The sequence below is a fragment of the Geotrypetes seraphini genome, chromosome 15, assembly GCF_902459505.1.
Source record: "Geotrypetes seraphini chromosome 15, aGeoSer1.1, whole genome shotgun sequence".
NCBI lineage: Eukaryota > Metazoa > Chordata > Amphibia > Gymnophiona > Dermophiidae > Geotrypetes > Geotrypetes seraphini.
In genome coordinates this window covers 17,220,319-17,241,425 of record NC_047098.1, presented here as the reverse complement: position 1 = coordinate 17,241,425, position 21,107 = coordinate 17,220,319, and the positions used below count along the sequence as shown (strand labels likewise).

Sequence of the window (21,107 nt, the reverse complement as noted above, 5' to 3'; positions counted from 1 at the left end):
TTTCCAGGCACCCAGTGGCGTAGTGAGGGTGGGAGGCACCACTGGTTCAGTTATCCTGCTAAAGTTTCAGTGGTGCCCTAGGATATGAGGAGAGTGTGGTGTAGTGGTTAAGCACTACAGCCTCAGCACCCAGAGGTTATGGGGTCCAAACTCTGAACTGCTCCCTATGACCCTTGGCAAGATTGTGAACCCACTGGGACAGATAGGGAAAATATTTGAAGTACCTATATGTAAACCGCTTTGAGTATGGTTGTATAGCTACAAAAAGGCAATATACAAGTAGAGAATGACACGGGGACAAATTTGTCCCTGTCCCCGCTGGAACTCAATTTCGTCATCCCCGCGAGTTTTGTCCCTGTCCCTGCCCCATTCCTGTAAGCTCTACCTTAACCACACAAATCTCGAACATTTATGATTTTAAAGCGTATGAGGCTTGTGCAGATGAGGTTGGAGCTGAGGCATTATGACACCACAATCTGAGCTCTAGAATGTTGCTACTTATGGTTTTAAAGTGTTTGAGGATTGTGCAGATGAGGACGGAGCTTAGGCATTGGTGGAATGAGGCATTATGATATCACAATCTGAGCTCTAGAATGTTGCTACTTATGGTTTTAAAGTGTTTGAGGCTTGTGCAGATGAGGACGGAGCTTAGGCATTGGTGGAATGAAGCATTATGACATCACAATCTGAGCTCTAGAATGTTGCAACTTATGGTTTTAAAGTGTTTGAGGACTGTGCAGATGAGGACGGAGCTTAGGCATTGGTGGAATGAAGCATTATGACATCACAATCTGAGCTCTAGAATGTTGCTACTTATGGTTTTAAAGTGTTTGAGGATTGTGCAGATGAGGACGGAGCTTAGGCATTGGTGGAATGAGGCATTATGATATCACAATCTGAGCTCTAGAATGTTGCTACTTATGGTTTTAAAGTGTTTGAGGCTTGTGCAGATGAGGACAGAGCTTAGGCATTGGTGGAATGAAGCATTATGACATCACAATCTGAGCTCTAGAATGTTGCAACTTATGGTTTTAAAGTGTTTGAGGACTGTGCAGATGAGGACGGAGCTTAGGCATTGGTGGAATGAAGCATTATGACATCACAATCTGAGCTCTAGAATGTTGCTACTTATGGTTTTAAAGTGTTTGAGGCTTGTGCAGATGAGGACGGAGCTTAGGCACTGGTGGAATGAAGCATTATGACATCACAATCTGAGCTCTAGAATTTTGCTACTTATGGTTTTAAAGTGTTTGAGGCTTGTGCGGATGAGGACAGAGCTTAGGCACTGGTGGAATGAAGCATTATGACATCACAATCTGAGCTCTAGAATGTTGCTACTTATGGTTTTAAAGTGTTTGAGGCTTGTGCAGATGAGGACCGAGCTTGCAGGAGCAGGACAGGGACAGGGAAATAACTTGCTGGGACAGGAAAATGAGTTCCCAAGGAGATGGAGAAAAAATTGTCCCCGTGTCATTCTCTATATACAAGTCCCAATCCCTTTCCATTATGGTAGTGTCAGTAACCATCAAATTTCTCTGTATTTCTAGTCAGTGTTGAATAATATTTTGCCATCTATTGAAGGGCTCTGATACATGGTCCCATGATACAATCTGAAACATCGCAGTGCATGATTTTTGAAAACCATTTGATTCTCTCTTTTCGTTTTACTCTTGATTTCTAGGCATTTAATTTATTTACCTGATTGCCATCATAAATGAAACCTTTCTTTAGCTGCAGTAACGCCAGCCTGGCCAGGACTGGAGACGGTTGGGGATTCCCGTTGAGAGCAAGTAGGAGCATCTTGTGAGCCTCTTCCACACGGTCCATCTGGTACAGGACGTCTGTACAGAGAATGCGAGATACTTCATCCGTGGGGTCCAGCTCCATCAGGAGAGATGCCAACTGGTGGAGCCCGGAAAGCTCACTGCATAAGATAAGCAAGAATAGGCTTATATTTCTAATATCTGAAATACTTTACTTTGCAAACTTCTTAGTGACTTTCACACTATTAGGTGCAGAAGACTTCAATTTTCACACGATACAGGGAAAATAAAACTTTTTCTGCTGCTTCTCAGTTACCGGGCTTCATCTTTCAACAGTGGCACTAGAAGGATTAGGAATTGAGAGAGTAAATCACCCCCTAGCGGTTCTCAGTTCTTATAGCAAAAAAAAAAGAGAAGAAAAGGGCTTAGCACACACAAAACGACAAACAATCAGAACAAATCCAAAGGTATATAAAAAGCAATAAAAAAATATAAACCAAATGAACAATAAAATGAACTGGCAGGCAAAACAGAAGAGCCCCCTCGTCTTGGGATATAGGCAAAAACAACAAGGAAAGACAAGGGGGATGTTTTAAACAACCCAAATGAGGAGACTAAAACATCCTTATCCCCTGCTCTTCAGCAAGGGAGAAAGATGGATGCTCACAAGCTGTCCTGTGCCATCGTGTGGTGTGAAAGAGACAAACAAGTTAAGGTTTGTCGCTGGTCTTTTACTCTCTCAGGCTAAGGCAACGGTCGCTCTTTGTAGGAATTGGAACTGTATACTTATGTCAGTAAAGATTCACTAAGCCCGCCAATCAACTTCCGACCACTTAGCGACCCTTTACGACCCGATTTCCCTCCGATCTGATTCACTAACCTCTGTCCCGATCGTCCTCCGATCCGCGCAGGAAATGAAGGGAAACGGCATTCAAATGCACGCAGGAAGCGATTCACTATAATAAAAAAGCAACACCGACTGGGCTGGCCAATCCAAAAATAAGCGACTGCTAAGGACCAATTGCTGAGCTCCTTTCCGACTGCCCTGCCTTCTGCCGTCCAGTTCTCTGCCCTGCTTCTCTGCTTTCAGCCCCAATCTCCTGCCTGCCCCGAATCTCCTCTTCTCTCCTGCCGCCCTGACTCGCCGCCCTGCTCTTGCCCCAACTCTCTTGCCCTTCCCCCGCACTACGATTCTGTGGTTTTAACCCGAGGGTTTAAAGTGGGTTAAAACCACGGGCTCGCAAAGCAAAAGTAAAAAGTAAAAAAAGGTTGCTGCTCTTAAGATGGTCTGCACATGCGTCGGGCTCACTAGAGAGCGATCCCAATAGATGGATGGGGGTGCATTTCCGATCGCCCTCATTTGTATGAGGGTGATTCGTGAATCAGCCCCCTGGACACGGATCGGATCGGATCGGATCTAATCGGTGCCCTTTGTGAATCTAACCCTAAGTGACAGCAGGTCTAACCGCTGTTCTGTAAGGTACCTGTAAATGGCATACCAGGATACACTCCCACTGTGTTTCTGGGTGACTCATTTAACCCTCCAGTGCCCCAGGTACAAAATAAGCACTTATACAAGTGATAATATGTCCAGGAGCACAATGAAGCTACTAAGTAGTAAATTTAAAATACACTGTAGAAAATAATTATTCACTCAACTTGTAATTATATTCTGGATTTCATTGCCAGGGAATGTGATGAAAGCAGTTAACTTAGCAGGGCTTTAAAAAAAAAAAAGGTTTGGGTAATTTCCTAAAAGAAAAGTTCATAAGCCATTTTTAAGACGGGCTTGGGGAAATCCACTGCTTATTCCTAGGATAAACAGCATAAAATCTGTTTTATTCTTTTTGGATCTTGCTAAGTATTTGTGACCTGAATTGGCCACTGTTAGAAAGAACCTTTTTCTGTCCCAGTATAGCAACACTTATGTTCTTACTACAGAAAGGTAGTATATCAAATCCCATTCCGTTCCCTTTCCCTTTAAAAGGGAAATGTTCATATGAATGGTGCATGGGAGGGACATGGGTGGAGCTGCCACTTACAAACATAGGCCCTAGACCCCCACCCCAGACCCGTCCAAGATCCACCCCAGACCTGCCCAAGCTCCACCTTAGATCTCACCCAAGCTCCGCCCCAGACCCCGCCCCTTAATAATAGGATTAATTTTAAATGTCATGTCTTCCATTCATTTTTTATATATACACAGAGGGTCATTTTCGAAAAGGCTCGTGACAGATGAGTGGAATTTTCTCCTTAAAACTTTTTGAGCTCTAAAGAGACCGACACCCATAAGAAAGACTTGTGTCTTGAAATTTCTATTTGGCTTCCTGAAGAAATATTGAAACGTGGCACGTCGAGGCCAAAGAACATTATTTAACAGATAAGTGATGCTCTGCACAATAGTAATCTACTGTTTATCTGAAACTACAGCAGTGATTGGGTGGTGAGGTTTTTTGGGGAACTCGTTTCCCTTTTTCCTCCATGGCTCTGAGCACAACCTTCTGATTAGGAAAACTATATGAAAGCACTCCCAAAATCCGGAGATTATTCCTTCTCTCCTGGTTTTCCAGATCTTCTAGCTTTTTGGTTAAATTAAAGGCTAGCATAATGATCCTTTTGAGCATGGATCAGCTGTGCTTCACAACTTGATATTCTCTGCTCACAATTATCCAACCTAATATTTGATATTTGAATTTGATGATTTAAATTTGTCACCTCTTCCTGAAATGAAGTTAATTTTAAGGAGTTGTCATCAAGCTTTTTGGAGATATCTTCCATCATTACCTGTAAATTATTTATTCCTACCCTCAGCTGTTCAAGGATATCCATAGAATCTTCAGGCAAAGGCATTTCAGATGGTGTTACTGGGTTTGGTTTTGATCTTTTAGTTTAATTAATTTTCTGACTTTAATATAAACATTTTTTCATGGAAACGTGTTGTGTAGTATATTCTATGTGATTTTGTTCACGTTTTCCTTTTTGGATTGTTTTTCCTCCGTATTTTGTTTTTGAATTTCTGGATTACTGCAGCAACACAAGGAGGAGGGGAGTAGCAAATATTTTGGCTGGCAGGGTTTTGCCATTCCTGCCAGCCATTTAATGGGTGCAGTGCAAGTTTGGAGGGGGCCTGAGCCCAAAGTGGGAGATCCAGATTCCCAAGGTCACCTTGTGCTCCACCATATTAGGGTTACCAGATTTTTACTTTAGTAAAATCTGGACCCCCCCCTAGACCCCCCCAGGCCCATCCAATTCCACCCATCCCCACCCCGTTACACCCCAGTCCTGCTCCCTGCTGCCTGCTCTCATCAGGCAGGAGAACATCCACGCATGAGCAGATGCTCTCCTGCCCAACGCGATTTCGAGGAAGCTTTTCAAAACCCGGACAAAGTGCCAGTTTTGAAAATCCATCCATACCCCCGGACATGTCCTCAAAAAGGAGGACATGTCTGGGGAAATCCGGACTTCTGGTAACCCTACACCAGGGATCTCAAAGTCCCTCCTTGAGGGCCGCAATCCAGTCGGGTTTTCAGGATTTCCCCAATGAATATGCATTGAGAGCAGTGCATGCCCATAGATCTCATGCATATTCATTGGGGAAATCCTGAAAACCCGACTGGAATGCGGCCCTCAAGGAGGGACTTTGAGACTCCCTGCGTGCCTACACCATATGAATATATGTTTGAAATCTGATGAGTGCTGAAACAAATTTTTTTGTGTGCAAATGCCACATACAGTTGATAGTACTGCAGATCCATGTATGCACGCGTCTGATATATTCTCCTATGATAGGCTGCATGGAAGAATGTCCACTATTTGAATGCTACTTGCTTAAAGTACTGGTAGGGTTACCAGATGTCCGGATTTTCCCGGACAGGTCCTCCTTTTCGAGGACATAGCTTTTCAAAACCCGGCACTTTGTCCGGATTTTGAAAAGCTTCTAGCTAGCAGCAATGTCGGGGCGGCATCTGCGAATGCGCGGATGACATCATGCACATGTGTGCATGCGTGCGACATTATCGCATCACACAAGCGTATGCACAGATGCCCTCCCGACAAGCGACCAGGTGGAGGGGGCAGGGCTGGAGGTGGAACAGGGCAAGCCAGGGGGTGGGGTCATGGGTCTGGATTTTCGTTCCCAAAAATCTGGTAACCCTAAGTACGGGGAAACAACATTTTGTGTTATACTTTCATAAGAAAACCATGTGCTAAGTTTGCAAACTGTGGGTCAGGACCCCAAGTGGGGTCATATCTTCAGTGGATTAGGTCACGGGCACAGGGCCACTTCCCCTTCTCTCTGGATGTCCGCTGTATCCTTTGCCCAGGAGAGGCAGTCAGCATGGGTCCTATGAACCAGTGAACATTCACAAGCTCTGCTCCCTCCTGGGTAGGTGTCCTATTAAACTGGAATCCTGCACAAGATAGAGGGGTGCACTGACTGCTGTCACTGTTGCCTCCTCTGTTACTACTGCCTTGCATGAATTGGGGGAGGGGAGGGGGAGAGGAGAAGAAGGAAGTGGGGGAAGGGGAGACTTTCAACTCTTAAACTCCCCCTCACTGCTGTCAGAGACCTATACCCATTATAACCTCCCCAACCCTGAAATGTCCTGTCTAAATTAGGTTGTAAGCTCTTCTGAGCATGGACTGTCTATTGTATGTTAAAATGTACAGCTCTGCGTACGCCTTTCAGCGCTATAGAAATAATAAATAGTAGTAGACCTGCTATTTTGCATTTTTATCATCACCTGAGGTCCTGTGACTTTTTATTTGTTAAAATGGGGTCATACTGGATTTGTTTGAGAAGCACTGACCTACAGCTAGTTGGTAACCTGATGGTATGTCAAAAGTAATCATTTTAGCCAATCCAATTACAGCATTGTAATCATAATGTAACATTGCAGTTTAAGAAACTCTACCTGTCTTTGGAGGATAAGTCTTTCTGCTCAAATGCTTTTTTCCTTCGCAGTGATACACTGGCGCTTGGATTTGTAGGTTTTTTCTGGAGCATCTTCTGCCCTTCTTCCTGCAGCACTTTATACAGTAATCCTCTTTGGTTCCAGGGTATATAAGACTTGATCGTGAGAAACGTCTCTTCCATCTTCAGTCTGCAGGCTGTGATGTAGTCCAAGGCAGTGAGGTAAGGGCTGCCACCCAACATGCGGATAAGTCCTCGCCCGCAAAGGGCCTTCACACAGCTGCTAGGATGGGGAGAATCATGCTCTATGATTCTCTGGAAGTCCTCAAGGGCTTGCTGATGTTCATTAACATGGAGGTGGCTAAACCCTCGGAGTACCAGGAGAGTGTTTTGGTAGGTCTTAGGCTCCGATTCCAAGAGGCGGTTGCAGATCTCCAGAGAGCTATGAAAATCTCCAGCAAGCAGTTGGCAGTCTGCCAGTCGGATACTCATCTCCCGCTTGGCACTTGGAGAGATGTGAGTTAAGAACTGAAGGGTCCGAATTATGGTGGACAGAAGATCAGTGCCAGGATTGGACCTGAGCTCAGGATGCGTGCGCAGAGCTTCCCTAAACTCGGCAAACTCCATCTCTATGAAAGCTTTAACGTTTGCTTCAACTCGTTCGGCATTCTGAGGTGAGAAGAGTTTATCAAACTGCCTCTTTGCATGGCTGGGACTAAGACTGAAAGCTTCTTTAAAGTCTTGAATCATGTTCTTCGTTTGGCCACCCAAAGAGAAATAAGCTGCAGCCCGATCCAGTAGAAGACAAGACAAACTATCTACTTTGAGATCTGTCCTGGTGGATAAGGTCTCGATGGCTTTACTAGTGAAAACCACACATTCCCCAAATTTGCATTTCTCTAACAAGTATGCTGCCTGCATCTTGTAGCCCCGAGGGTCATCCGGCGCAATAGCAATGAGAAAGTCGTTGATAAGGGCATCTGAACGCCTAGTGGTCGAGTCTTTATCATGACTGGAGATGTAGCTGTAAAAGGCGCGAGTGATGTGTGGGAGGTATTCCTTTTGTTTGCTGCAGACAAATTCGATGGCTGCTTCTCTTTGATTGCCAAACACTTGCGTGTAGTCCACCACGCCATTTCCTGAACGAGTCTGAGACAGCACCCAAGCTAGAGCGCGAGTCAACAGCAGTTGCACGGAATGCTGGGGGTGGGTGTTGAGCAAGGCGTTGCATCTACTCACCACCTCCTCATACCGCCCACTTCTCAACAAGGTTCCCAACCTACAGACGGAGGCGGCCAAGTTGTTGGGACAAAGAGTGGAGAGGAAAACGGCAGCTATGCCCGTGTTCAGCGGCACGGCGGATATCCCTTCTGACGTAAGTTTAGGGATGGCACTGTCTCCCAGGCACCACTTCTCTAAGATGGCTATCGTTTCTTCCCACTGCTTCCTCCCCAGTGACTTCACCTTCTTTACAGCCACGGATGCACTGCAGCTGAAGGCAGCCATGTAGAAAGCTGCGGCTAATGCTGTCTCTCCTCGGGCGAGGCGATGGTCCCCTTCCTGGCACAGGCGGGCAGTGTGGTCCTGCGCCGACATTTCACAGCCTTAACGTCTCACATTTTTGGTCACTGTTTCCCATGCATTGTGAAATCAGGCACCTGTCAAACAAAAACAAAGGACGATGTCTACCTGCAGAGCTCGTCACGTCAAATATCTGTCAATGGATGGTTCATAAACAACCCCGTGAAAGACAAAGGTGCGCGCCGACAACTGAGCGCAAGACGGAGGCGCGTGCTGAAGAAAATTACAGTTTTTAGGGGATCCGACGGGGGTTTTTGTTGGGGAGCCCACCCCAGTTTACTTAATAGAGATCGCGCCGGCGTTGTGGGGGGTTTGGGGGGTTGTAACCGTCCACATTTTACTGTAAACTTAACTTTTTCCCTAAAAACAGGGAAAAAGTGAAGTTTTCAGTAAAATGTGGGGGGTTACAACCCCCCCACAACGCGGCGCGATCTCTATTAAGTAAAGTGGGGGGGTTCCCCCCCACGCCCCCCCGTCGGAGCGCTAAAAACAGTAATTTTGTGCAGCGCGCACCCCCGCACTGCGCTCAATTGTCTGGGCGCGCCTTTGTCCCTGCGCGCTTTTGACCTGACACCCCTGAGTATAACCCCCACACCTCAAATTACATGTCTCCTAGGCTTAAGTATTTCTAAACTATCTGGAGATTGAAGTATAGTAGCAACTTGGGAATATCGTTTATAAGAGGGGCTTTGTTCTATTCTATCAGGAATGGAACAAAGTACAATTGAAACGCAAACGATCGTAATGTACAAAACACCCAAATTTGAAGTTTTGATTAATTTTTCACGATGCCCTATTTTTTTATTTTTTTAAAAAGGCATACTGCTGCCTCCAAGGTAATAACATTTTGAGCTCCTTTTACGAAGGCGCGTTAGGGCCTTAATGCGTGGAATAGCACGCGCTAGCCGCTACTGCCTCCTTTTGAGCAGGCGGTAGATTTTCGGCTAGCGCGCGCGCTAAAAACGCTTAGCGCACCTTCGTAAAAGGACCCCTTTATGTGCAGTCAGTCCCACTGTGGGGATAATTCTCATAAGATCACCTAAGGTTAGGCATTAGAATGTCGGGTGCTATTTGCAAATGCTGGGAGCTATATGCAAATTCTGTATCAACCATTATTTGCATAATAGGGCGACTCTTATGTCTGAAAAACTTGAGGGCTCCTTTCACAAAGGCACTGCTGATGTCCAGAGGGATTTAATGAGCGTCAGAGCATTTGTCGCTCGGCAGCCGCTACTGTGGCTTTGTAAAAGGGGGGGGGGGTGAATTGGAAAGTAGCAGTCGTTGCAGCGACTTTCTACACAGACATATGAAAAATGTGCAAATGTTTTCAATTTTATTTAAATTCAGTCAAGATTTCTTATGCTTAAATAGAATGTTTGGGCTAACCCCCCCCCCCCCTATATTAACCCCCTCTTTTGCTAAGGTGCGCTAACCGATTATCGTGCACTAAACGCTAACGCGTCCACAGACTAACATACACCTTAGCAAAAGAGGGCCTAAGTAGCTTGTCTCTACAGCATTCTTCTCTAATTCAAAACTCAAGACCAAATCACTACCAGAACCGAAGAAGTTATCCTGCCGCTATATCGGGCGATGGCGCACCCGCATCTGGAATACTGCGTTCAATAGTGGTCACCGTACCTTAAGAAGGATATGGCGACACTCGAGAGGGTCCAGAGAAGAGCAACAAAAATGATAAGGGGCATGGAAGACCTCTCATATGCTGAGAGGCTGGAGAAACTGGGGCTCTTTTCCCTGGAAAAACGGAGACTTAGAAGGGACATGGTAGAAACTTACAAGATCATAAAGGGTAGAGAGAAGGTAGAGAGGGGCAGATTCTTCAGACTGGCGGGGGAAACAAAAACAAGAGGGCACTCCAGAAAATTGAAGGGAGACAGATTCAGAACGAATGCTAGAGGACATCCGCTAAAACTTAGGGGAGGAAGATTCCATGGGGACACCAGGAAATACTTCTTTACCGAGAGAGTGATTGATAGATGGAATTGTCTTCCACGTCAGGTAGTCGAGGCTAGTAGCACGCTCGACTTCAAGAGACGATGGGACAAACATGTGGGGTCGCTATTGAGGTATGAGAGAGGATAGTTTCTCGAGGGTGGAAGTGATCATGATTGGGCAGACTAGTTGGGCCGTTGGCCCTTTTATGCCGTCATATTCTATGTTTCTATGTTTCAGAGGGTGGTGGATACCTGGAATGCGCTTCCGGAGGAGGTGGTAGAGCAGAGTATGATTTTGGATTTCAAAAAGGGGTTGGACAAGTTTCTGAAGGAAAAGGGGATTGAGGGGTATAGTTAGAGGGTTTCTATACAGGACAAAATGTCTTAAGTAAAGGATCACTTACAGGTCACGGACCTGGGGGGCGGCCGCGGGAGCGGACCGCTGGGCACGATGGACCTATGGTCTGACTCGGCAGAGGCGATGCTTATGTTCTTACCAGTGTGGGTCACAGTTTTGACTTCAAAACACATGCGAATGCATTCCAAATTTTAACGCCTGAAAGTTTCGACTTCCAGAAAGCGAAATGAAAATCCAAAACAGAATGCTTGCCTATATGGTGAGACTTTGATGCGACGTATGCCTCCTAATTTATGGAGTCAAATTGCAGATGCCTGTTTTCTTGCTCTTGAAATAGCAGCCGTACACTGAGGTCTATTCATCAGGCAGAGGCCCAGAGGCAGGAAATCACAGGGCCCTGAGGGAGATAGCCTTATCACAGGGAACCAGAGGACAGGGATAAGCTTTATGCTGGTTGCCCATATATCAAAAGATGACGCGCATTCTGCTACTCTGCTTTCTGACCGTGTGCCATCCCTGTTGTACTTCCAGGAGGATGGGGGAAATCAACAGGGCTTCTCTTGCTTTCATCTGAACCGGATTCCTCCCTGAAAATTGAAATCAGAATTCAACTACAGCTTCAGAGTCAATGGATTGAAAAATTAAAGACAACCAAAAACCCTCTCCCAAATTAACGCTGGGTTTTACTAAATGGCGCTAGAGGTTTTTGGCACGGGCTGATAAGGTAAGTGCTCCGACGCTCATAGGAAGTCTATGAGTGTCGGAGCATTTACCTCACTGACCTGTGCTAAAATCCTCTAGCATCGTTTAGGAAAAGAAAACCTAAAAGTGGTAGCGTTGGCCACCCCCTTTTTACAAAATTGCGCAAATGGTTTTTAGCACACTGCTCCAACGGTCATAGAGTTCTATGGTGTCGGAGCAGCACAGAGCATTCAGTGCGCCGGCTGGCGCTAAAAATCTCTTGCGCAGTTTTGTAAAAGGGGGTGGGTTTTTTTTTCTACTTGCTGTGAACACTTATTCCTGAGTTTCTTGTCCACTTTATCCTCAGAGATCTTACCAGTCGTATGTTTAAAAGGGAGAGAAAACAGGAAAGTCCGATACGAGTTGGACGTTATGAAAAAGACATCTATGAGGGTGATTTGAAAAGTTTGGGAAAACAGCAAGTTAAACAACGTAGACTTCGTCGAGGGCTATACACTTAGGGCCTCTTCTATCCAACTGCGCTAGCAGTTTGCAGTGCGGCGAGCCGCGCTGAATAGCCCGTGTTGCTCCCGACGTTCGTGGAATTCCTATGAGCGTCAGGAGCAGCGCGGGCCATTCAGCGCGGCTCTCTGCGCTAAAAACGGCTAGTGCAGTTTGATAGAAGAGGCCCTTAGTCCAGTTCTAGATTTTTTTGTATCAGAGGAAAAATAGCTTATCAAAAATCTAGAACAGGGGTGTCCAACCTGCGGCCTCGTGAAGTATTTTGTGCGGCCCTGGTTGAGGGCGATGCAGTGTTTTCCTCTGCAGCCCCCGGGTGTTTACCGTCTTGCTGGCTCCCTCCTCTGTCTTGCTGCAGCGTTTGTGCGGCCCCAGAAACATTTTTTTGGCCAATGCGGCCCAGGGAAGCCAAAAGGTTGGACACCCCTGATCTAGAACCTCGCTGGACTAAGGGAGGGCATAATCAAAAATTTAAAATGTCCAAAAACTTGGACGTCCTAGTGCCGATAATCAAAACAAACTTTCTGGATGTTCAGCAACATTTCTAAGCTGCTGTGCGTCCAGAGCTCAAAGGGCCATTATCTGCCATCATGTTTCTGTAATCTTAAAGCTCTATGATCTCACAATGTAATTGTTAAGAAACTTAGCCAATAATCATAAAGGCCTCACAATGCAGGTATAAAGAGCCTTAGCCTTTAGGGAGAGGAGGAGATAATGGAGGCTGCGGATGACCAGACTGGATGGGCCATTGGGCCTTTATCTGCTGTCATGTTTCTATGTTTTTGCCTAGGAACATGCACGGAAACAGGAGTTATTCTACGAATGGGAATGCAAGTGTATTTTTGCATGGATCGGCCACGGATGCCTGTTTTGGTGCCTCACATCCATTAGAATACTTGTTTGCATCAACAGTTTGGCGTGGAAATAGCACCTAATATTTACTGCCTTATATAGAATTTTCCTCTAAATCCATTCAGGCTAATTGCAAAGAGTCTTAACGAATGGTAAAGAACACTTCAGCTGGGTGACTACAGAGGCAGTCAGCAGGCTGGAAGGGAGGAAGCCTCAGGTGGGAAAATGCCAGGGTCTAGAGCAGGGGTGTCAAAGTCCCTCCTCAAGGGCCGCAATCCAGTCGGGTTTTCAGGATTTCCCCAATGCATATGCATGAGATCTATTAGCGTAAAATGAAAGCAGCGCATGCAAATAGATCTCATGCATATTCATTGGGGAAATCCTGAAAACCTGACTGGATTGCGGCCCTCGAGGAGGGACTTTGACACCCCTGGGCTAGAGCTAGTGAGAGATGTGGGGACAGGGAGGTTAGGTTCTGGGGTCTGGCTGGGGAGGGAAGGGAGAATTCTGGGGTCTGGCTGGGGAGAGGGATGGAGACAGGGAAGAAAGGTTCTAGGGTCTCCCATTGCCCAGTGTACAAAATTGTAGCTTTTTATGGCAACACAGTTTATAGGGATTTACTTTTTAAATATCGTATATTGCTATTGTTCAAATTCCCTAATGGTCACCAGTGAGCTCAACCTGAAAGTTATGATACGCTAATTTCTCCTGTTTGCCTAGGACTGTTAGGGCTCCTTTAACTAAGCCGCGTGAGGGCTTTGACGCGCGTAAATTGGCAACCGTGCTAGACCTTAACGCCAGCATTGAGCTGGCGTTAGTTCTCGCCGCGTAGCGTGGGTTTAGCGTGTGCTAAAACCGCTAACGCGGCTTAGTAAAAGAAGCCCTTAGTTTTAGGATTGAAACGTGTGAAAATTATCCTCTGTTTTTGTTTTTGTTTTTCCCCTTCGCCTGCCTTCCTCCTACCCTGGCTGCCAAGGCTCCCTTGCTGATGCCAAATTCAGACAAATCAGTGGCTTTTTATAATGCCGTAATACTTCACCATAGTCCGAGCAGAAACAGTTGAAAAGTAGTCATGTCATCTCTCAATAATTCATGTGTCAAGATGCATAAAGTAGTCTGATCCCCTCAGGGGGGCAGATTTGTTATCACATCACACAAAATCACATAGAGGGATATATACACTTATCTGGTGTTTTCCTTCTTTCCTTCCCCTATATCAGTGCCTATACCTTTGACCCCTTAGCCAGTTGGATTTTTCAGGATACTCACCATGTGTATGCATGAGATAAATTTGCATACGAGTCTCAGATAAATGGAAAAATAGCTCATGCATATTGGCATGCTAACTGGATGTGGGCTCAGTAAAACCGATTTGGATTACCAGATGGACTCCAGGCTGTCAGGGGTTGGCAGAGCCGGTGCTTGTTTTTCCCCATTGGCACTCTTTCTCCAGTGTGCACTCTTTCCTATGTAGAAACATAGAAACATGATGACAGAAAAGACCAAATGGCCCATCCACAGCATCCACTCTCTCCTCCTCTCCCTATTGGCTAAGGCTCTCAACATTTGCATCTCCTCTTCCTATAGGCTAAGGCTCTTTACATCTGCATTGTGATGTCATAGAGCTTTATGGTTATAAAAACATGATGGCAGGTAAAGGCCAAATGGCCCATCCACAGGATCCACTATCTCCTCCTCTCCCTATTGGCTAAGGCTCTTAACATTTGCATCTCCTCTTCCTATAGGCTAAGGCTCTTTACACCTGCATTGTGATGTCATAGAGCTTTATGGTTATAAAAACATGATGGCAGGTAAAGGCCAAATGGCCCATCCACAGCATCCACTATCTCCTCCTCTCCCTATTGGCTAAGGCTCTCAACATTTGCATCTCCTCTTCCTATAGGCTAAGGCTCTTTGCATTGTGAGGTCACAGAGCTTTATGCTTATAGGTGTGCAGGGGCATAATCAAAAGAAACGTCTAAGTCCGTTTTGGGCCCAAGTCGCTAGTTGCCCAAAGTTGGCAGTGTCTAAAGTCCATTCCCGAAAAAAATGTCATAAATATTTTTCTTTTTCGAAAATCATCTAAGTACACATCTAGCCGTTTGGTTGGCCAGACCGCTAAGTTGTCTATCTTTATACCCCATTCTTGTCCAAAATTTCATCCAAGTCAAAAACGCCTAGAACAAGACCTTGTGGACATGGGAGGGACCAGAAAAGTCATGGACTGGACACCCAGACATGGCAACACGGTAGTGGAGCACCTTACAGGGCACTGCTGCAAACCTCACAAAAAGGGTGCCATATACATATCTCACCACAACTCCCTTATAGGTCATGTTGAGCCCCCCAAAACGTACTAGACCCACCTGTATACAACACCAATAGCCTCAGACTACTTAAGCCACCTCTGTGCTGCTCTACTAGGCTTTCCTTTGCCAGGTGCTGATGTTCTGGAGTCAGATATGTAAAGTTTTTATTATGATTTTTATGGCGGTGTGGGGGGGGGGCAGTGATCACTGGGGGAGTGTGTGGGGGACTGTATTTGGTGTTTGCAGTGGTTATCTGGTCACTTTGGATACCTTCTGGGCAATTAGATCTGGTTTTCAATCACCTAAGTTGCTACCTATAAGTTCCATCTGGGCAGCCTCATTAAACTTTCAGTTATATTTGCAGTATTACTATGTCTAGGTCGGCCCACATCCCGCCTAAATCCCACCCTCACCACTCCTCCTAAAATGCCCCTTTTAGCTCTGGGCGTACAGCAGCACTGAAAAGGCCTATGTCGTTTTTAGATGCGTCTAAAACCCGGTTTGATTATCAGCACTTGGGCGACTTGTCTTACTGATAGTCCAAGTGCCTGATTTAGGTTGGTTTTTAGATGTATTTCCGTTTTGATTACGAACCCCTAAGGCTCTTAACACTTACATTGTGAGGTCATAGAGCTTTAAGGTTATAGAAACAGGTTATTCCTCTTTCTTGGAATTCCTCTAACCCCAATTCCACCAGATCTACCCAAAAACTGAAACTTTCCTTTCCCTTTCGAAAAAGCGTTTCCCTTGTAGGAAAACTAGGTTCCTCCCTCCCTTTCAGAGTCACTCAGCTCTGGAACAACCTTACCTCCCCTCTTAGGAATCTGAGCTCCCTCCAACTCTTCCGTAAACATCTGAAAACCTGGTTATTTTCAAAAATGTAACTCTTCCTCTCTCTGGTTACTCTGTCCTAAATTTTCTCTTCATTTTGTCTTTTCCCTTCACTGGAGTTCCTTTCTACCCTAACCCTTGTTAACCGTGTCGAACTTTGCGAATGTAGAGATGATGCGGTATACAAACCCAAGGTTTAGTTTAGTTTAGAAACATGATAGCAGATAAAGGCCAAATGGACCATCCAGTCTGCCCATCCACAGCATCCATCTCCTCCTCTCCCTAAGAGATCCCACGTGCCTGCCCCACACTTTCTTGAATTCAGATACAGTCTTTTTCTCCACCACCTCCACAAGGAGACTATTCCATAAAAAAGTGTTTCCTTAGATTACTCCTGAGCCTATCACCTCTTAACCCAGGGGTGGGCAACTCCGGTCCTCGAGGGCTGGAATCCAGTCGGGTTTTCAGGATTTCCCCAATGAAAGCAGCGCATGCAAATGGATCTCATGCATATTCATTGTTGAAATTCTGAAAACCTGACTGGATTCCGGCCCTCGAGGACTGGAGTTGCCCACCCCTGTCTTAACCTCATTCTATACCAGGGGTGTCAAAGTCCCTCCTCGAGGGCCGCAATCCAGTCGGGTTTTCAGGATTTCCCTCAATGAATATGCATGAGATCTATTTGCATGCACTGCTTTCATTGTCTGCTAATAGATCTCATGCATATTCATTGGGGAAATCCTGTACACCCAACTGGATTGCAGCCCTCGAGGAGGGACTTTGACTTCTATACTCTCACTTTGGAGTTTCCTTTCGATTGAAAGAGACTCGCCTCATGTCATTTATTATTTATTTCTTTGTATTTTTACTTTCCTATTGATTATGGAGTTCTTTTCTTCTTTGTTTAGTGCTATGGGTTCCCAACCCTGTCCTGGAGAACCAACAGGCCATTCGGGTTTTCAGGACAGCCCTAATGAATATGCATGGTGCAAATTTGCATGCCTCTCACTTCCATTATATGCAAATCTCTCTTATGTATATTCATTAGGGCTAACCTGAAACCCCGATTGACCTGGTGATCCTCCAGGGCAGGATTGGGAACCACTGATGTAAACCACTATGATGACGTATCAAATATTGGTCTATAAATTCTAATAAACATACTCATAAAACATAAACATCTGAATTTATACCACAAAGGTATTTAAACATCACTCTCATATCTCCCCTCTCTTGCATTTCCTGTTTTCAAAAGTGCAGGACGAGAAATGCAGAGTTGCACAGGACAAAGCCAGGGCTGGCTCAACCTATCTTGAGGATCTGGATCCATCTGACAGGGATTAAGCTATTGGTAAAGAACTCACTTACATCTGAATTGCAGATGACCGGCTCCTTACCTCCTTCTTGGGTTCTTTGAATTAAAGCTTCAGTGGCAACTTGGTCTCGTTGATCCTGTTCCTTGCTCCGTGGAAGGGGCATCCAGTGGGGAAGTTCTCGCGATTCCTGCGGGAGTCTCTTCAGAGCAGCAGTTCCAGCAGCTAGAAGGCGGGTCAGTGACAGCACTGGCCACATGTTGTCTAGTTACCCTGGTGACAGTAAACACTGAACGCAAGCTTCTCTTCCAAACCCTACCTTGTTTTGCATCAGTCTGTGTCCCCTGGAGGCAGAAGGCCTCTTGTAGTTGTACACTCTCCCTTGTAAAGATAATGAAGTAAACAGATGAGCCGGGCAGGGAACAAAGGGAGGAGGGAATGTTCACCAGCTGGGCATTATGGCATTCTCACTTTGCCAGACTTTCCATCGAAAAGAGCTGAGGTGTTTTGCTCCAGCTAAATGCAGGATATGCACACATCAGGACATTATGCACACAGAACTCTGAACTAAACCACTGCAATTCTTCAAACAAAAGCCTGTGGACTTGTGATGCTGTCATTCTGTCCTATAGAGAATGACACGGAGACAAATTTTTCCCTGTCCCCACAGGAACTCATTTTCCTGTCCTGTCCCTACGAATTCTTTGTCTGTCCCTGCCCCATTCCTGCAAGCTCCGTCCTCATCTGCACAAGCCTCAAACACTTTAAAATCATAAGTAGCAACATTCTAGAGCTCAGATTGTGATGTCATAATGCCTCATTCCACCAATGCCTAAGCTCCGTCCTTATCTGCACAAGCCTCAAACGCTTTCAAATCATAAGTAGCAACATTCTAGAGCTCAGATTGTGATGTCATAATGCCTCATTCCACCAATGCCTAAGCTCCGTCCTCATCTGCACAAGTTTCAAACACTTTAAATCATAAGTGTTCGAGGCTTGTGAGGTTAAGGCAGAGCTTACAGGAACGGGGCAGGGACAGCGACAAAAGTAAGGGGGTGGGGAAGTGGAGTTCCTGAGGGGATGGGGACACATTTTTCCCAGTGTCATTCTCTACTGTCCTATTCAATAGGCTGGTTCCTTTCAGCTAGACTTTCTCCTTTCTTCACCCCTCTCCCAAGTTCCAGAAAAGTTTGCAAGAGCTTTACTGATTCTTAACGTTTCAGGTAATGAGACCCAGTGAATGAGGCTAGAACCTGTGACACCGAGGCCTTCCGTAATTGAGCTTGTGCCTCCGAGGCCCTGATATTTTGCTGATTAGTTGAAATGCCCTTAGGTGTTCATAATTATCTGTGCATTTGTTCATTCACATCTAATCATTTGTTCAATATCCATGCTAACTTATCTTATTCTTTCAGCCCTTGCTATAATGAGGTTTATTTTTTGAAGGCTCTATTGAATTTTGCCATGTCTTCTCTGCACTTTTTATTTGACATTCATAAAAGGCAGAAAAAAAAAAAAAGAGCGTGTTCATGATTAATACAGGTTTCTTTGATAATGTATTAAGAAATTTCCCATTACTTTGCTTTGATTACTTTCATCTTCATTACTCTAATTAGCCTGGAAGACATAATTTACAATAGCCAGCACGTTGGGCCAAAGGTGCAGTTATTAATAAAGGCCGGAGGGCATTGTAATGGAGAAAATGGCAGAGACTGAGTTCGCCAAGCCTCTGAGCCATTTCTCTCTGACTCTAGCGTAAGACTGATTTGGGAGGGGGTCTCTGCTCGCTCTGGCCTGCTAGATGCCGCTGTGCAGCAGTTGAGGGGGATGGAGACAAGTGCCCAACATAGGGCGACAAGGGACAGGCCAACTCCAGTCCTGGGTTTCAAACGCATGGAAACGTAGCTCTGGTTTATCATTACATGCGTGGAGAAGCCACCCTGCTTCACCCTATTTTGTGCATGGAGGCGATGGCCTGCTTTCTTTTTGGAATACAGGGTAAAAGCAGGACCTGACTGAACCTGTCCCCTAACATTCAAAGTAGAGAATGACACGGTGACAAAATTCATCACCGTCCCCGTCCCCGCGGATAACCGCAGTAAACCATCTTCATGTCATTCTTTAAGGAGAGAGGGAAGAATCAGAGTATGAATGGCCACAACCACTGACCCTCAAGCTTTGCTTTGAAGAATGCTGGTGTAGAAGAACCGAGGTTGAAACAGACACTACAGAATGACAGTCTCTGGTATCCAGAGCAGATATTGTGATGTCATAATGCCTCATTCTACCAGTGCCTAAGAGCCAATCACATCAGTGATGTCACAATGGCTTCATTATCCTTGGCTCCCATAAGAATCAGAGTATGAATGGCCACAACCATTGACCTGCAAGCTTTGCTTTGAAGAATGCTGGTGTAGAAGGACTGAGGCTGAAATAGACACTAAAAAATGACATGGGACTATTTCCTGCAGTTATCCGCGGGGACGGGAACGGTGATGAATTTTGTCACCGTATCATTCTCTAGTTCAAAGCGCTCCACCATTCTCAGCCGGTTTACTTAGCATCCGCCACTATGCCATATACTCCTAACCGTACACTGAGGTCAATTGATACAAACAGACCAGTTCTTCCCTCTCCCAAACTAGCCCATTATGAATCTACAAAAAAAAATCTGCCTACTTTTTCATCTCACTTTTTCTATGGAATAATTTGCCACCTCTGATCAAGATGGAACAATCTTTTCCCAAATTTAAGAGCCTCTTTTACAAAGCCGCGTTAGCGGCTGCCCTGCGCTAACGGCCCCGAAGCCCAAAGAGATTTAAAGGTCTTTGGGGCTGCTGTCGTGGCTTTGCAAAAGAGGAAGTAAGTCTCTTTTAAAACCCCTTTTTTTTTTTTAGAATGGCTTCTAACTGTTCCCTTCGGGGAAGACTGATCTGAATAAGATGACACAATTGGATTTTATGTATGATTGATTATTTGTATTTATGCATGTTTGGTTACTTGTATGAAAGTAGACTATACTTTAATTTTATGGCGTTCCTTTCTTCTGTTCTTTGGTTTTAAATTGTAAGCCGCCTAGAACTTTTCCATTGGCGTGATATCAAATGAACAATAAACATCTAGAACTATCCAAACTCCCTTAGCCAAATGTGGGACTGAAAACATGTTCTCTGTTTTTGAACCAAAATTGACCATGAAGCCCCAAATAATGCTGTTATGACAGATTCCTTGCAAAAATAGCATTTAGTACAATGATTGAAACTGTTTCCATCCTCATATAAGTTTTGCATCTTTGTTCAGTCACTGATTTAGATTACTGCAATGGTTTGTATCTGAGCCTTCCTAGTTACGCCTTTGGGCAGGTCCTTCATGTTCCAAGCAAACAAACAGCAGTCCTGGCTGGGTAATTACATCAATGGAGCCAGGCTGACTTACGGCGCCTTTTGGAGAGTAATTAAAACCGTACTGTTTGACAGATTCATCTCCTAAACAGAAGCCTCACTACTTACAAAGTTATATTTTCCCTCTGTCTATTTCTCGTGTAATATGTTGTTCCCTCACTTCTTACATTCTGTAATTCGCCGATTGTCCAGCTTTATTCCATGGGTTGCATACATGAGACCTATATTACATACTTAAGATTCATATTTTTCTTTTATCTATTTCTTATGTAATAAGTTGTACCCTCACTTCTTACATTCTGTAATTCGCCGATTGTCCAGCTTTATTCCATGGGTTGCATACATGAGATCTATATTACATACTTAAGATTCATATTTTCCTTTTATCTATTTCTTGTGTAATAAGTTGTACCCTCACTTCTTACATTCTGTAATTCGCCGATTGTCCAGCTTTATTCCATGGGTTGCATACATGAGACCTATATTACATACTTAAGATTCATATTTTTCTTTTATCTATTTCTTGTGTAATAAGTTGTACCCTCACTTCTTACATTCTGTAATTCGCCGATTGTCCAGCTTTATTCCATGGGTTGCATACATGAGATCTATATTACATACTTAAGATTCAT

General features: G+C 44.9%; 1 protein-coding gene across 2 annotated transcripts in view; it reads right to left on the bottom strand.

The window, feature by feature from the left end:
- The window catches only part of TTC34 (tetratricopeptide repeat domain 34), a 56,700-nt gene extending 39,413 nt beyond the window's left edge, over positions 1-17,287 (bottom strand). For both annotated transcript variants that reach the window (XM_033921361.1, XM_033921362.1), the window contains exons 1-4: positions 17,159-17,287; positions 13,891-14,087; positions 6,677-8,333; positions 1,699-1,924 (exon numbers count right to left, since the gene is read on the bottom strand). In XM_033921361.1, the coding sequence (XP_033777252.1) occupies positions 1,699-1,924; positions 6,677-8,271 (1,821 nt within the window). In that variant the 5' untranslated portion in view covers positions 8,272-8,333; positions 13,891-14,087; positions 17,159-17,287. The remainder of the gene's footprint in view (positions 1-1,698; positions 1,925-6,676; positions 8,334-13,890; positions 14,088-17,158) is intronic.
- Positions 17,288-21,107: the final 3,820 nt, after the last annotated feature.